The sequence below is a fragment of the Octopus bimaculoides genome, unplaced genomic scaffold (assembly GCF_046866305.1).
Source record: "Octopus bimaculoides isolate indiv1 unplaced genomic scaffold, ASM4686630v1 contig105, whole genome shotgun sequence".
Lineage (NCBI taxonomy): Eukaryota > Metazoa > Mollusca > Cephalopoda > Octopoda > Octopodidae > Octopus > Octopus bimaculoides.
Genome location: NW_028315355.1, coordinates 70,175 through 85,000, shown reverse-complemented (window position 1 = coordinate 85,000; position 14,826 = coordinate 70,175). Strand labels below are relative to the sequence as shown.

The 14,826-nt window shown below is 38.3% G+C and overlaps 1 protein-coding gene and 1 long non-coding RNA gene across 8 annotated transcripts in view; one reads left to right on the top strand and one right to left on the bottom strand.

Moving 5' to 3' along the window:
* LOC149129214 (uncharacterized) overlaps positions 1-14,826 on the top strand; it is an 89,508-nt gene that overhangs the window by 16,456 nt on the left and 58,226 nt on the right. For all 5 annotated transcript variants that reach the window (XM_089346708.1, XM_089346707.1, XM_089346704.1 and 2 more), the window contains 3 exons: positions 1,067-1,265; positions 1,880-2,057; positions 11,303-11,417. In XM_089346708.1, the coding sequence (XP_089202834.1) occupies positions 1,067-1,265; positions 1,880-2,057; positions 11,303-11,395 (470 nt within the window). In that variant the 3' untranslated portion in view covers positions 11,396-11,417. The remainder of the gene's footprint in view (positions 1-1,066; positions 1,266-1,879; positions 2,058-11,302; positions 11,418-14,826) is intronic.
* LOC149129215 (uncharacterized) overlaps positions 6,193-14,826 on the bottom strand; it is a 32,178-nt gene continuing 23,544 nt past the window's right edge. Inside the window, exons 2-3 of one of the 3 annotated variants that reach the window (XR_016240258.1) lie at positions 7,915-8,035; positions 6,193-7,384 (exon numbers count right to left, since the gene is read on the bottom strand). This is a non-coding gene — a long non-coding RNA (uncharacterized LOC149129215). The remainder of the gene's footprint in view (positions 7,385-7,914; positions 8,036-14,826) is intronic. The other 2 variants (XR_016240257.1, XR_016240256.1) reach the window with 2 other exon arrangements.

Sequence of the window (14,826 nt, the reverse complement as noted above, 5' to 3'; positions counted from 1 at the left end):
TCTATTATTCTTGTAAACGTGAATATTATTATCATGATTACTTCTCCAATAAATATCCTAAACCCTGTATTACCATTAACTAACATTAATATCCATATAATAGGCTATGATGTTTTATTTTTATTCACTTTCTTCACTTCATATAAATATGTAATTCGTTTTCCTTATATAGTATATGTTTAATTTGAGGTTTTCCCTTAGTTATCTCCCTTCCTCCATCTTTTTCACTCAGCAACTTTCCTCTCCACATTTCAATCATTCATTCAATTTAAACCTTTAGCATCACGTTTACAACCTCCTCTCTTTATATCTCTATGTAAACAAGGGTTCTTATTCCTAAAGCCCATGGAATAATATCATTGATCCCTTTATATCTCTATGTAAACAAACGTTTCTAATGGTCACTGACCATGTAACATCTTAGCTCGTAAGTTACCTCATCATTTCGTATTTGTCTTGCTTTCATATGTTTATTTGTGGATTCCCTTGAAGAGGAATATATGAGGAATTCCAGCAGCTCTTACTTCTTTGTGGAAGAGCTCTCTCATATATTTTAAAACATGTGTAGGAATTAAAGGAACTTTTATTTCTATGCGTTTTGCTCCATTTATTATTATTATTATTCATATCTTCTCAAAATGTATCACTTTAACTTGGTATCTCTACCTGTAAAATGGCTGTGATATCTTGGTTTCTAGTGTAATTTTGCTACCTCTGGTAACTATTAACATATTTACATTATCAAAGGTTTTTTTAAAACTGAGATAATATTAATATATACATAAACTAATATATATATATGATATGTATGTGTATATATATATATATATATATACATATATATATATCATTATCATCATCATTCAATGTCTGCCTTGTCTACTGGCATGGGTGGGTTGGTTTGATAGAAACCGGTCAGGCACAAAATTGCTGACTTTGTGGTAAAATTTGAAACCATTATTATTATTATTATTATTATTATTATTACTTCAATCTCCTGTGTGACTATCATTTAAACTTCTGTTTTAATTTTTTTCCTTTCCTCCCATTTCTTCCTCCCCTTCAGATCTGCCCCCTATTCACTGGAACTCTCAAGAACATCTCCTGTTTGTAAGGGACACTTTACGGTCCCTCACACTTCCTCCGTTCACCTTCGGTGATGACACCAGCGAGAAATGCTCCCAGGCTGAGCAAGATGTTTGGAACTACATCCGTTCCGTGACTTTGGAAACATCCGGAAAATCTGCAGTGGATCTTGTGTCAAGGTAAGGGCAACAAATATATTGATCCTGTTGTTGTTGTTGTTTGTCACTATTTTGCTTGTTAAAACTTGATCATGCTCATCTGGGTCTCCTTCGCTCAACCGGATGAAAATCCAGTCTCCAAAACCTCTGAGATTTCTGAAAGAGGGTGACACTGAACAAACCCCTCTTTTCATACCTTTTTTTTATCATAAGAGAAATTTATTCTCCACAATATCTGCAGCAGTTGAAACATGTGACCAAAACATATTTCAAACTAACCTAAATTCTGTTCAAACCTAAAACACTGCTTCGTACTAACGCTTTGTTGAAGGTTATTTTATAATTTATGGTTAGCAGTTGGGGGTTGCTTGAAATGCGAATAAACATCCAAAATTAGGGAATGGAGTAGAAAAAACCCAAGTCACACATGTTTCATAGCTTGTGGGGACTTTGGAAGTAATAGGTATCTAAACAAGGGGTAAACCGTAAGCTAGTCTCCAGGGAGAAGGATAGCTTGGTTATATGAAGCTGGCATTGTTGTCAGGAGATTCAATTGAAATGCAATCTGTGCACTCACACATAGGACTCCATATCTACCCTCAATCACATTCATGTTCTTTTTTTTCTTCCACCAGGGTGCACCACCATATACACCATGTGGAGAAGCAGTTTGACGAAGTGTGCCGTCTCAAGTATGGTGTGTCCAGCTGTTCACCTACCTATGTCAACATGCCGTGGGTGGACATAATTTTGGACTGTGTCCATCACTGTCTGACCACAGTGTCTTGTCTTGACCCAAAGTCAACTGATACGGTGAGTGGTGGTCTTCGTTTATCAGTGGGTAGTGGTGGTGGTGGTGGAACATATTCTTTCATTTGCTTCACTCATTTGACTGCGGCCATGCTGGAGCACCTCCTTAAAGAATTTTAGTTGAACAAATCAACACCAGGACTTATTTATTGTTTTTTTAAGCGTAGTACTTATTCTATCAGTCTATTTTATTGAACTGCTATGTTACAGGGATGTAAACACACAAACACTGGTTGTCAAGCGGTGAGGCAAGGACAAATACAGACACATATATATATATATATATATATATATATATATATATATATATATATATATAATGTATATATATATATATTTGTTTTTTCAAAAAAAATCTATTATTATTTCCTCTGGAACAAGCTACTTTAATATTTCCTTAAATGAACACTTTAATTTCACTTTATCATATTACGGCGGGAAATTACTCTGAAAGAAATCTTTGCAGAAAGGTGAGTAGATTGATTACATATTTTCTTTTGTTTCTTTCATTATGTCATCGTAGTTTTGTGAGATTTGGCTGTTATTTCTAGCATGTGAATTTCTAGCAATAATGCTGGTGTGTTTACGTCCCCCGTAACTTAGCGGTTCAGCAGGGGGAGACCGATGGAATAGGTGCTGGGCTTGGAAGGAGTGGGTCCTGGTGTCGATTTGCTCGACTAAAGGGCGGTGCTCCGGCATGGCCGCGGTCAAATGACTGAAACAAGTAAAAGAGCAGACAGAATTGAAACAAATTTTGTAAAAATGAAAAAAAGTTATGAGGGGGTCTTAGCACATGCTTACATCATAACTCTGCCGAGTTTTGCTTTCACTATCGAAGACGCTACGTATCTTTCAGAAAGCTCCTAAGCAATTTAACTTTATGTGGCATTCGCTGTTTACGTGCAGGCTATGTCGGAAGACAGAATAAAGGGGCTTTTGTTAGCTTACCTCTCTGAAAAAATAGCTCCCTTTGCTGTTAAACTCGCAGAGGGGAAGTCTCAATGTCTCCCTTCAATTTCTTTCCACCGTTTATGTGGCTGTTTCTGACAAGGAACTTCACTTTCATATAAAACAACTATATTTTGGAGTCATTATCTGTAACCTACTCCCAAAACACTTCAGTCGCTTAACTTTTCATCGCTTGCCAACTTATATGTGCTATGATAATTAAAGCGCGAGATCTCCACAATATCCAGCCTTCAATTCGATCTCCCATTCCTAGGTTAATCAGAAACATAGACTGCCATACTATTCATAAGCCTTCTCAGTAGTTCAACTATTTGGTGAAAAAAAATACCACCAAAGCAACTTAAATCGTCCAAAGGACGGGTGCGTTTGCTATTATATATATCCTTACATATATATATGTCTTAGGACCATTGCTTTTTATAGTCGCTCTCTCAGATATGCCTTCAAGTGCCCAGATAGCCACTCTTGCAAGCTACGCAGACGATACGAAAGTCTCGCAGAAAATACAGAACTCCAGTAATGTTGCACATCTGCAGCAGGAGTTGGACTCAGTTTACAGATGGGCTGAGGATAATAATATGCTGTTTAATGCTGAAAAATTCCAAGCCCTGCGCTACCAACGTCCAAAACTGAATATGAAACTTACAGAGTATACTGGTCCGCAGGGAATTTCAATCCCAGAGCCTAAATCAGTGAGAGACCTGGGTATCGACATGAGTGATGATACGTCTTTCCACGTGCACATTACCAGGATGGCAACAAAGTGCAGGTAACTGGCTGGATGGATCCTGAGAACATTCAGAACCAGAGATAAGGAAGCCATGATGATCCTCTGGAGGACATTCGTCCTCAGCTGCCTGGACTACTGCTCACAGCTGTGGTCACCCAGCAGTGTGAAATTAACAGCAGACCTTGAAGCAATCCAGAGAAGATTCACAAAGAAGATTGTCTCTTTGCAACTGCTCGGCTACTGGGAAAGGCTGAAACAGCTAAGACTCTACTCCCTGGAGAGAAGGCGGGAGAGGTATGCAGTAATATACATCTGGAAGATTCTGGAAGGAATTGTGCCAAATTTTGGCATTGAAAGCTACACCAATGCCAGAACGGGACGACACTGCATAGTGCCAAAGATCCCAGCAATGCCATCGTGCTTCAGGACCAGTTACTGCAACAGCTTGGGATTCAGGGGCCCACAGCTTTTTAATATTCTCCCAAAGAGCCTGAGCAATCTGCACAAAGTAGATGTAGGGGTTTTTAAATCGAAGCTGGACCTCTTTCTGTCGAGAGTCCCAGATGAACCTACTTCACGGCAAGAGGTGCAAATGAGGGTTGCTAAATCAAACTCCATTCTTCACCAAGTGCCACATATTGTAGGAGGCTCCCTGTAATAACAGTGTAGCAACACGTCGGTGCATCAGCATGGCCGCAGCTCTAACCTGAAACTATAAACAACAAACAACAATATTCTGTTGTGTCTGGGGAGAGGCATTTTCTTATTGTGCCTTAAAATTTAACACACTCACCGGTTAAATTTCCACTTATTTCTTATTTTTATTTTCCTAAAATTTTCGTTGTGTCTTGCGACCTTTTCAATAGTCTTGACTCTTGAGAAATAAGTGGAAATTTTACCGGTGAGTGTGTTAAATTTTAAGGCACAATAAGAAAATGACTCTCCCCAGACACAAAAGAATATGCTTCAACACACGAAATCACATAAAGAAATCTTGCAAACCAAATCCAAAAACGAAATATATATACATATATACATATATATATATATATATATATATATATATATATATATATATATATATATATATATATATATATATACATACATGATGGGCGCCTTTCAGTTTTTGCCTACCAAATCCGCTTACAAAGATCTGGTTGGTCTAAGGCTACAGTAGAAGACATTTGACCAAAGTGCCATGTATTGGGACTGAACCTGGAACTATGTGGTTGGGAAGCAAACGTCTTACCACTCAGCCATGTGCATGTGTGTATATAAATACGATTGATTGTGTGTGTGTGGGGGGGGGGAAGAAATATTTGAAAACATTGTGGTGAGAGGAGAGAGAGAGGGAGAGGGAGAGAGAAGGTGGAAGAGATGGAGAAAAGAAGGGGCAATGACACAGGAAGCAGTTGCCCTGATGAGAAAGGAATCCTGGGGGCAGAAACACGGAAAACAATGGAATTTTCATTACACCGGTTCTAACAATATTTGTGACAACAACAACAACGTTAATAATAATAACAATAATAGTCACTGTACCAAAATCTAATAGTTTCTGATTTCGTTCAAATATACATACGAATGTATATGTACACATACAGGTAAGTGTGTGTGTATGTATATATATATATATATACATACTCTCTGAGTGGTTGGCGTTAGGAAGGGCATCCAGCTGTAGAAACTCTGCCAAATTTAGATTGGAGCCTGGTGTTGCCATCCGGTTTCACCAGTCCTCAGTCAAGTCGTCCAACCCATGCTAGTATAGAAAGTGGACGTTAAACGATGATGATGATGATGATGATCTATCATCATATATATCTATATCTATCTATATATATATATACACTCACACACACATGTATATATATATATATATATATATATATATACACACACATAAAAATATATAAATTCAATTGGGGTATTGACTTTGTAGTTTGCTTTATAAAGCCTGTCTACAGGTATTGGCTATCAGATAACATTTTACAGTTAATATTGATCGTATCGCTCAACATGCATCTGTAATCCATAAAGTACCAATAAGGTTTATATAAATATAAATATTAACAAAGAGAATGGACAGAGAAGACTTGCCATTTGTCAATATTACTGGATTAATACTGATTCAATCTATTATTTCATATATTATATATAGTAATATTTCAGCAATGATTTTCTGGTAAAAAAATGAGACAATTGTAGCATTATGCCAAAAGAGGTGTTGCTCAACTCATTCTCTTTGTTAAAACTTATATATATATATATATATATATATATATATATATATAAGTATTTATATATATATGTGTATGAATGTGTGTGTAGATGTATGTGTATATATATATATATATATATATATATATATATATATATATATATATATATATATATATATATATATATATATATATGTATGTATGTATATATATATACATATATATGGACACACACACACACACAATTATAGGCACAAGAGGTTTGATTGTGAAGTTTGAGGTGAGCAATGAAAAGTGTGAGAGTGGCAAATTCTCTCTCCTCTAACCCCCCCCCCCCCACTGCTCCACCATCACTGTCACCCCATTCCCACCACGACCCCCTCTCCTTATCACAATAACTATTTAGAGTCCTTCGATGGCTCATCTATCGCCTGCTGCATCAGTCGTAGTTGTTCCGAGATCTCAAGAAGCTGTTTGGCCATATTTTTATTCAACTTGCGAGGGGCTGGACCTGCCCCTTGCCTGTTTGAAGCTTGCTTCCCCACTTGTGGTTTTTCCTCAGTGTCTTGAATGATATGTTTGGAAAATGGAGAGAGAGAGAGAGAGAGAGAGAGAAAAGCAGAAAATTAATATAGAAAATAAAAAACAATGAATTACGTGCCAAAAACAAAAAACAAAGAACATAAACCTTTCTACACACACACACACACACACACACACACACAAAGTCATAAATGACAGAGAAACAGCTTGATGAAATTTTATTTAATAACAAAATTCCAATATCTTGACAAATTTTTTTCTAACTTAAAAGCATGTAAATAATTTATATTATTCTATAGAATGAGAAATAAATATACACTCCTTGTTGTTTTCTCATCTCTTATATATTCTATGTGTTTTGTAGAACGATGCATTAAGGAGCTTTTCTAGGAGCTCCACAGGATTACTTGAATGCCATGAAAGATTCCGTCCAGATTTTTTGATTGTTGTTTAAGTTATTTGGGAATGTAATGTCGGTGGAGTTGCCTCCCCTTGTCCGTCTCTGGTTTGTGTTCGATAAGCCTGGGTTCATTTCTGTGTATGTTTTTGCTTTATTTTCCTTCAGCAAGGGCTTATCCGATGCCTATTCTACGATGAACTGTGTTTCGTAGTTAATAAACAAATTGCTTTGTCTTTGCCAGCCTTGTAGCGAGTTTGTTTCTTCAGCTTCACAAGTTGTTTGCCACAGTTTAAAGACACTTTCCAAGCGTTGACCATCTCAATGTTTCTTTAATTCGTTGTAGATTTCCTCATCTATGTTCTTCAATTTTTCTTCATTGCTCAGCGCTCTAAGCTTAAGCAGTTCTATTTCTGTCTTCATGTTTTCCAAGTGTTAGTTTCTCCTTTAATTGTCTTTGTTGGTCCTGTTCGTTTGGAATACGTTTAATTTGGAGTTATATATTGTGAATTAAATATATGTGTGTATACACACACACACACATATAATATATATATATATCCAAAAACAAAATATATTTATATATATATATATATATATATATATATAGAATAAATACCAGGTTTATAAGAACAAAAAACAAGTGTTGAGGTCAATTTGATTCAACTAAAAATTCTCCAAGGCAGTGCTCCAGCTTGGGTGGAGTCAAATGACTGAAAGAAGAAAAAGAATAAAATATAAAACGTTCTATAATAGTTTTGTGTTGACAGCTGTTCCGGGAGAGCCACCGCTGATGCTGTAACCATGTTCATACACAACAAAGGCCTATGTTGTAGATGGCATTGCAAATATTTGGGCAAGGGTTATTAGGGTCAGTTGATACCTTGCTGTTTCTCTTCCACTGCCACCTGTCTTGGTGACAATGGAAAGGGCCTCGGGCTCTGCCCTGTCTTTCTCTGATCAACCCCTCCCTCTTTACAAAGTAAAGATACTCACTGGAGTTGTGTCTGTCGGGCTATCAGCTGGCTACACACCGTCTGCACCTCCATGTCACAGTCGATAGGGTCCATCCACTCTTGTAATGTAACCTTGTTGTGGGTGGGGCTGCATCCTACAGCTGTTGGGGTTAAGGGTAGGAGAGGAAGAGGAGAGAAAAAAGAAAAACAAAACGAGAAAAATATTAAGAGAAAAAAGAGGTAACAGGTGTAAAAAGGGTAAAATCAGTAGGGTATCGCTTAAACGAGTAAATAGTATTTTCCTAAACAAGAGATCCCCTTATTTCGGTTAGTGACTTATTCACGAATATACCAACATTAGCGCTGCTGAGGGTAATATTCTCTGGGAACACACAAAAGCCTTTTTCACAATTATTTACTTTGACTTGTTATTGTCTCATATCTGATTAGCCTGTTATTACGTAACATGCTTCATGATTTTAGTATACATACCTTATTAGTATTTTCCCGTATGTTCTATATACTCTGGGAACGTATTACAGCCCTTTTCGGCGCTACTTTATGTGAACTCTTACTATCGGGTAACTAATTTCATGGTATTACATGACTGACTTCACAATTTGGGTATTCATAACTTATTAGGAATTCCTAACAACAAGATCCTGTGTAAGACACTTCAGTATTCTCTGTAAATGCACAGAAACCGTTTTAAGGGCTACATACTTTGTATTGTTGTTACTGGATTAGCGAAACAATTATGAGAACGGAACCAAGGAATAAGCCCTGCTTCCCCAGGAATTACAGTGTTCGCCCCCAGCTAGTATATACATGTGTACATACATAAAACAGTAAGGTGTGATTTGAGGGAGATTTGGGTGCTATTTCTACCAGGTCTGGCTACTATGTAGAGGTCTCCATTGGATCATACATACATATATACATAGATAAGAGAGTAGGGTGTGATTTGAGGAAGACAAATGTGGGTAAACAGCAGGATACCGTGTTCCAGGAAAAATGTAATGGAAACGGAAAAACTCCTTCATAAAGAGTGATATTGCAACAGTTGCATAGAACCATGATGTTAGAGCAAAATTAGGCTTTTGTGTCGGTGCGCGCACGTATGAGAGAGAAAGGCCGAGAGATAGAGTGAATGAAGGTGATGATGGATGCCTTTGAAGGTCGATACTCGGATAGAAAAGGTGACATCGTCATGGTCGTTGTATGAAATGTTTACTTATAGATCACTTATGAACGGCTAAAACAAGCGAAACAGCAGGTTCTACACACCTGTTGTATACGTCGGTCTTGTTTTTTCGCTTTAAAGTAAGCGATTCTTATAGAAGCAAACACGATAATGAATAATTCTCCGTCATACGTCTTCTAAAAACTTTAAACATACTTCCAGAATGTGACTTCGTCTAGGTTTATCTACGTGTGTGTGTATGTGTTTGTGTGTGAACATCCCATCAGCAACACTCATCATCATCTTCTTCCCAATATTTGTACCCTTTAAAAAGAAGCAGTTGTTGCTATTTTTCCGAATTTATTTTACATTGTGTGCACCCAGATTGCAACTTTTATTGTACCTTGCACCAGAGAACATTATAGATTATCTGAAAACAAAACATATTGCCAATGAAAAAAACCATCTGCTTGCACACATTCAATCATCATCATCATCGTTTAACGTTCGCTTTCCATGCTGGTATGGGTTGGACGATTTGACTGAGGACTGGTGAAACCGGATGGCAACACCAAGCTCCAATCTAATTTGGCAGAGTTTCTACAGCTGGATGCCCTTCCTAACGCCAACCACTCAGAGAGTGTAGTGGGTGCTTTTAGATGTCACCTGCACGAGGGCCAGTCAGGTGGTACTGGCAACGGCCACGTTCAAAATGGTGTCTTTTATGTGCCACCCGCACAAGAGCCAGTCCAGGGGCACTGGCAGCGATCTCACTTGGCTTGCCGGGTCTTCTCACGCACAGCACATTTCCAAAGGTCTTGGTCAGTAGTCATCGCCTCGGTGAGGCCCAATGTTCGAAGGTCTTGCCTCACCACCTCAGCCCAGGTCTTCCTGGGCCTACCTCAACTGTTAGGGTGTGGCACTTTTTCACGCAGCTATCCTCATCCATTCTCACCACATGTCCATACCAGCGCAATCGTCTCTCTTGCACACCACAACTAATGCTTCTTATGTTCAGCTTTGCTCTCAAGATACTTACACCCTGGCGGGTATGCACACTGACATTACACATCCAGCGGAGCATACTGGCTTCATTCCCTCGAGCTTACGCATGTCCTCAGCAGTCACAGCCCATGTTTCACTGCCATGTAGCATGGCTGTTCAATGAATTTTCAAAATTCTAGTCGTTCTATTGACAGGATTTTGTCAAAAAAAGTGAGCTAAAAGTAAAAAAAAACAAAAAAAGAACCCTCTTTCCATCAGAAAAGGAACCTTTGGAGAAAACTCCAAGCTGCCATTATATGGAATTTTTTTTCTTATTTAGTGTTTAATTTTATTTTTCATTTTCAAATTAACTGTCACGATATCTGCAAGAATAAATTGCATTGATATAAGAACTGCCGTTCAGTGGCACCAGTTCTGTAGAGATGTTTGTTTGGCAAAAAACTGGTGCCGGACAAAACTCCAATTGCTGGTCCGGACCATAGAGTGGAGTTCCATGAAAGTTTGTTCTTCAAAAAGAAGAACAATGGACGACGAATGTGTCGCAAAACTTGGGTTGTTGGATGTTATGACACCACAACCAGAAAAAGGATTTCTTCAACGTCTACCCGATAGGAGTGCAGAGATGTTGGAGAATGTTATCAGACAAAACGTTCTTGCAGAAAATTTATGACTGACAATTTGGCAAGCTATTGGAATCTGCATATACTCGGTTCCATTCACCAGACGGTAAATCGTTCCCCAAATTTCTTAGATCGGTCATCGGGGCATGTAAAAATCAGCGGAGGTAAAGATTATGGGAGATTATTTTTGTTGGTTTTATTTTGAAATGAAAACATTATATCAAGGTACGATTCAAGAAGATTGGATCCAGGGCGCGCATCCGCGTATGCGAGACGTGACTAGTGGAGCCTACGACTACCTAGCGCGCGTGCGCGTCACGCACAAAACATGTATGAGGGTGTTTGCGTTTTGTTTACAATGTGTTTTATTTACTTTGTTAAAAAAAACCAAAACAAACCGTCCTGCATGTTTTGTGCATACATGCATTGGCAATAGATTGTTATTGTAGGATCGACTAGTCACGACTCGCGTGCGCGTGCGCAATAGCAGGTGTGTTCGCCAATTAATGGCGGTGAATTCGAATGTGTGAAAAAAAGGTAAATTTCAACATTTCTCTCGTTCAACACCCGACAAAGCATAAACCACAAAATTCACCTTTATTCTGTAATTCTATCTCCAGAAAATCGAAAAATACAAGTTATTCGCTGAAAAATTCTGCGCCAGAAATCGCAAAAGAAGAAAAAACCATTTCACAGCTGATGTCTTCTGCTGAATTGCAGACATTTTCGAACAAGGTAAGGCAAAGAGATTTCCTTTTAATTGGCTTTCGCTTGTTTCAATAAAGACAAAACAAAACACTAACATGCTTTTGCTTTTGTTCAGACTTCGTTACTACTAATTTTTATAATTTCAGCATTCGTTTATTATTGTTTTCAAACGTATTTCTGCCAAATGTCATTTATAAAACATGTTTAAAGAAAAAGGGTGTGGATGCAGTCACGCCCCTCACCTTCGAAAATGTGTTTTTTAGTGAAAGGTTTCTAAGGAAACGTGTCTGTTTATTATTACATGTGTGTTTATATAGATGTCTGTAGGTATATAACGTGTGTATTTGTCTTTCTATAGCTCGAGAGAGAGAGAGAGAGAGAGAGAAAGTTGTAATGGAATTGAAGGCTTGTAATCGCTGTGGAGTATCTCTGGGTCAGTTCGTCGTACTTTATATTGTCTGATATCGTCTTTAAATTACATTTCACCTTCCAACACTTATAACCCCTCTTGAATCTCAATATTTCGTCGTTTTTTTGGCTTTCGGACACCTCAGTGTTTGTCCATCCATCGACATGCACAAATCTTGCAGTTCTCCATTTTGTTCTCTTCTGGATCCTTTCTTGGTCTACGCCTTTCAAACACGCGCGAAACAATTTCCAGTGGGAGGGGGGGGGGAGCCTGTTGAGCCTTGTGTTTTTTTGTATTTGTTTTTTTTTCTCTTGCTTTGTATCGGAGGGGATTGGGTGGAGGGGGTGTCTGAGAAGGTGGGGTGGGACGGGGTGTATGGCTTGGGGTTCTAATTCAATCTGTCGTTTCTTCCTCTTCCTTCAGCTACCATCCACTGTTCTTTGTTTCTCTTTTCTTCCTGTTGCACCTTCTCCGGCCCCTTTCTAACTTCTTCCTGACTTCTCTGCTTCTGCAGAGGCCTTTTTTAGACACATTTAAAGCAACGAGGGGTTCTGCCCTCCACCCCCACCCCCACTCTCAACACTACATCTCCAATGGTCACCGTTTCCACCATATTTTCAGTGGTTCTGCCAATACCCAATATGATCAGGTCCAATGTTTGCTCTTTCCATACAGAATTTTCTGTTTTCGTGGCCTGCAGGACGGCTATTTCTTCTTTACTTCCGAGAAGAACAGCCACCACAACCCAAGCCACATCTGTTTCTGGTGGGATTCTCTCCACCCTAATCCTGGAAGTCCTTCTTCCAAGATATGTAGGTTACTGTGGTTACAGCATATTCTTTTGCTTTTCCTGCCTTCTTGAACCACAATTGTTCCAAATCTGCTTCCTCTGCCTCAACATTTTCAATTTTCCTTTCTTCCACTGAGTACACCTTATATATTTACTGTTTTCTTACCCATATTTTCCAATACTTTCTGGAGTAGGGACAACTTAGCATCACCACCGATCCTACGTGCCATCTTCTCATATTTCTCCATGTTTGTCAGGTCCACCTCCTTTTTTGTGACTTCTGTTACTTCAGCAAATCTTTCTTCTTCCTTAAACACTTGTCCATCCTATCAACTGCTCGTACGAGCCCCTCCTCCGAACAGGACAATTTGGACCCCCTAAGGTCTGAATAGAACATGTTCCTTACTGTTGGCATTGCTGATCCTGCTTAAGGCGGAGAGAAAGCACAAGACAGTCGACCCCTCCTCACACAATCAACAAATACACCAACACTATGTAAAAGCGTGAGAGGAAATGGGAAAGAAGAAAGAGAGCGAATGCCTTAATTCTCCTGCTTAAATAGTCGTTGCCGATGGGAGTCTTGCCGATGAGAGTCTTGCTGTTGTATTAGATTGATAGATAGAGAGATATTGATATATGTAAATATATATGTGTGTATATATTTAAGTGCAAGATCTCAGGATCAAGGTGTAGGAAGTGAGTAAGCTTCAAGCAGTCCATAGTAGAAAGTATAAAAAGCAACTTTGAAGAACATTAGTGGTTTATTGTCAAAGAAGATTGTAAATGTTTTCCAAAATTAGGGAACAGAGGAGATAAAATCACCAGCAGAACCTCAGAAATAGTAATTAGCCTAACGAGGGGTACTCCACTAGCTACTGATAAGGGTGAATACACCTTAGTTAAGTGAAGGTTACATTGTTGTCAAAATATCTCAAATTAACCTGCAAGAGAATAAGGTTCTGCTAGCTGGGAGACATATGTTACTGGGATGTTTACCTGTTCCAATCCCTGAATTTGCATGTATCTGTAGTTATATGTGTGTGTGTGTACATGTATGTAGAAGAGAAGAGATGAGAAAGGAATAAACGATCATCTTCTGAACTTTCTATGATGATTGCTCCTTCCTTTGTCATTCCTTTTCTTATTACTGCTCTCTACTTGACTAATGTGTCATTCTGGTGTATATTCAGTTTCACACCAGGTTATTTGGATCTCAATGCCTTAGCAATATATTCTTTTACTTGTTTCAATCATTTTGATTGTGGCCACCCTGGAGCACCACCATTTAGTCAAAGAAATCGACCCCGGGACTTATTCTTTGCAAGCCTAGTACTTCTGTCGGTCTCTTTTAATGTATTTTAATTATCATGTGCTTTTCAAGAGGCTTTTATAATTGAAGATTTCAACTTCACAATTCAGTCTTAATTCACTGTGAGATACACGTTTCAAGGTTGTATTAATGTCCAACAGAAGTGTACCCCAATACCGTAACTTTGTTTCCTCATAGCTGCATGCAACAAACATGAATATTTGAAGATAAAATTCTTTACAAATGGAGTAGATTACAATTGTATCTGGATTTGTTGTGAAAAAAAGTTTTGAAGGAGGGTGAAAAGAGGAGTTTCAGATAAATCACCCATGGGTTGTGAATAAAAATAGGGTAACAGAATACTTTGAGAGAAAAACCCCAAAACCCCACCCTTTAAAAAAATTTTTTTAAGCTAATTTCAATAAGGCAAACCCCCATCTGTGTCATAAACAGATTCACTGTAGACACAATAAACATATGGTCCTGTGATATTGGACTGGGGTGGAACAGTTCTCCACTATCTACTTGAAGCTCTTCTATAGGCACTGTACTAAAAATAGCAACCCTTTATATTCTTAAGGTAGTGATATACAAAAAAGAAAACTTAATAAATTTATCATACAGACAGAGACATGGCTGTGTGGGAAAGAAACTAATTTTGTAATCTCATGGCTTCAAGTTCAGTCCCACTGCATAGCACCTTGGGAAAGCGTGTGTATATATATACATATATATATTGATTGAAGTGTACAGTATTATAGTACTATGTATCCATTGTGGCCATCCTTACCAGTCGGTTTTGCACTTGGGGCTTAATAGGTTGTTAGATAACAGTCCAATTATGTAACCCTGCACTCTTCAGAGCAGCTCTACTGTCTGTTTTGTATGGTTTCTATGACTGAATGCCCTTCCTAACTAATGCCAGCCA